This window comes from Anneissia japonica, unplaced genomic scaffold (assembly GCF_011630105.1).
Source record: "Anneissia japonica isolate Jap-2015-1 unplaced genomic scaffold, ASM1163010v1 scaffold32248_len650992_cov182, whole genome shotgun sequence".
In the NCBI taxonomy this organism is placed as follows: Eukaryota; Metazoa; Echinodermata; class Crinoidea; order Comatulida; family Comatulidae; genus Anneissia; species Anneissia japonica.
The window spans coordinates 168,467-171,387 of record NW_022699059.1 but is presented as its reverse complement, the minus strand read 5'-3'; the positions used below and the strand labels follow the sequence as shown (position 1 = coordinate 171,387).

Genomic DNA, 2,921 nt, shown 5'->3' with positions numbered 1-2,921 from the left:
TATATATATTAGGATTTAAGAGAAAAAATTATTAATTGGTGTGTCTTCTTTATGAATAATAATCAGACGTAAAAATGTCAATTAAACTAAACAATCAGTTTAAACCAAATATAAATTGTTTTTAATTTGTAATAATATCGAAACGTAAATTCATTTAATTGAATAAGCTACGGTACACTGAATATACCGGTATACTGAACAAGTAATTTAATTTAAATAATTGTAAATACAATGTTAATTCCAGTGTAATATCAAATTTAGTGCCTTATTAATTTTTATTGGGATGCTGTTGACTTGTTTTTTTTTTGTTTTTTTTTTAAATTTAATTCTAGTGTATTATCTGATTTAAACAATTGTAAATAAAATTTTAATTAATTCTAGTGTAATATCAAATTTAGGCCTTATTAATTTTTATTGATGTTGTTAACCTGAATATTTTAGATATGTAATTCAAATTTAGCCAATTTGTTTTTTTAAATATTTTCATTTGTTGTTGAGTGCAATCGTTTTAATTAGTTTATAATTGTTTTTTATGTCGAATTTTGTTGATATTTCTCAGTTCAGCCTTTGTGTTGCCACGAAATATATTTCGATGTGAATAAACCAGAATAAATAAATAAAAAATAAATAAATAAATAAAGTAAATTGTACTGTGCGTTTATTTAGTTCACAATTCAGATATCATAATCATATTCTCATAATCCAATCCATACATACAATAACATCCAAACAGAATTTATTTAAGACCGGTGTAACAGTAGCCACTGCCAAATATAAAACTCAATGCCGTGTTGGTTACACCGTACTGTACCAATTCTCAAATGCTACCAGTATTATAGCCGACATACTTCCAGTGTTGCGGATTATGCGGCACTTCATAGGGTTGGGTCTCGGTGTCAACACGGCTTATCAAAACCTTATTCCGGTTCGATGTGACATTGGGCTACTAAAATACATTTTTCTTTTCATTATCAGCTTACATGTTTCGAATAGCGATAACCTAACCTGCCTCTACATTTTACGGCACTGAATATTTTCGTCGCGTTTTAGACAGCAAAAGATAACGAACCCCATTAAAAAAATTAGGGACGGTTGTTTTATCTATCAACTATGCTACCTATGAAACTGAATATGTAATGTTGGATGATCATACCTATGAGGGATGAGCTGCCACTACGAATATCGTAATCGTAGAAATTAATATATTATAGCTTCATAGGTAAACGGCGCATTCCCATCGGCCACTGGTCGATCGGCTGCAGAGAGTACAGTAGAATGTTTCCCGATTTTTAGGCTACATACTGGCACAGAATATGAACAATTAAAAAATATATATAAAAGAACAAGCTAAGGTCTAATTAACTTACTTGTTCCCATGGCAAATACTGACGCGTTCAGCTAACCCTCCCCCACATGATCTGCTGCAGTTACCCCAGAGCGACCAGGATACGACCTAAGAAAGAAATAAGAAAAAGTAAAAAATCTAGAATACATTTAGATAAAAAACTATATTGAAATAAGTACATGTAGGCCTATTTCATAAAGAGATTGCAATTTCCGGACACCCAGAAGTCCATATTCTCAAACTTTTTGCACCTCATGTTGGAGATCGTGTGGACTCTCATGTACCCATGGCCGCAGATCATGGGGGAAGGGGACACGCCCCCCCACATATTTTAAGGGGGAAGGTTTGGTCCCCTACCTTTTCGTCCGCAATGCAATTTCATAAGTCAGGAAGACGTCATAAAATTGTTGAAATATACTGCATAAACGACCTATGTTTTAACGAAAGAGCGCTGTACAGACAGAGTACATCATTTATAGCAACATACCGGCATCGCTGCCACGAGTGCGCGCGCCTTTATTACATTTGAGAAGTATGAAAAAAAAAAGCATGCAAAAATAGGATTTGTTTTGAACATGAAATAGCTTAATTAAAGTAAATATATCAAAGACAATTAAGTTTTATTTTATATGATACATCACAGCGATTAATTAGATCGTTGATGATGAATTTTACTATAAGAGTGTCCTATAAGGCAATCTAGAGGTACTATTTCCCCAAATTGTACCACCTCAGCCCCAACTGTGGTGGGGCTAAGATGGGTGCGGACTCCCGGTTTTGAAGTAGGTAGAGTAAATACATCAAAACACAATGTTTTTAAGTTTTATTTTCTATAGTACCGTACACTAAACTACACCAAACATGTTAATTAGATCTCTATGTTTGTCGAAAATCGCTGATAAAAGATCATGGCAATTTGTTGGCGCATCAATTTGACTATATAATGGTGAGGTGATGATGATGAATTTTACTATATAGGGCCTAAAATTGTCAATTCCGGTCATCTACAGGTATATTAGGCCTATTTCCATGAAATGTCCCCCACCTTTCAAAACAAAGATGGCCCGTGCACGTACCAACTACCACCAAATCCTGCATCCGCCCTAGGGTCACTGCCTCCTCCAACTCCAACTTTAACATATGCAGTATCCAAAATGACGGAGCCAGCAGAACAGGGACGACCTAATTTTAGTATTACTTGACCTTGAATTTCACCTTTAGAAATTACCATATTCTAAACGACGAACGACTTATGACCTTTCAACAGTATTCCCAGTGCACTCTACTATAGGCCCAGTAGACAAGGACGTGAAATGCGACAGGACATAGATCGTACACAGAACTAACCTCTCGGGAAAATGGAACAAGCCCATCCTTGGCCATACTGTAGAGGGTTTTCATGGCAAGGTGATGGCTATTTATCGGCTGACCAAAGAACACCTCTTTACTTTTTGCGTGACGAGACAGTTCCTCTCACATGACTTTCTGCAGAAGGACTAAGTTCCAACTACAGAGCATCATAAATTACAGGCGATATATATATATATATATATATATATATATATATATATATATA

The 2,921-nt window shown here is 34.9% G+C and overlaps 1 protein-coding gene across 7 annotated transcripts in view; it reads right to left on the bottom strand.

Moving 5' to 3' along the window:
* The window catches only part of LOC117102821, a 25,756-nt gene that overhangs the window by 11,346 nt on the left and 11,489 nt on the right, over positions 1-2,921 (bottom strand). For all 7 annotated transcript variants that reach the window (XM_033243247.1, XM_033243244.1, XM_033243241.1 and 4 more), the window contains one exon: positions 1,368-1,453. In XM_033243247.1, coding sequence (XP_033099138.1) covers positions 1,368-1,453 — 86 coding nt within the window. The remainder of the gene's footprint in view (positions 1-1,367; positions 1,454-2,921) is intronic.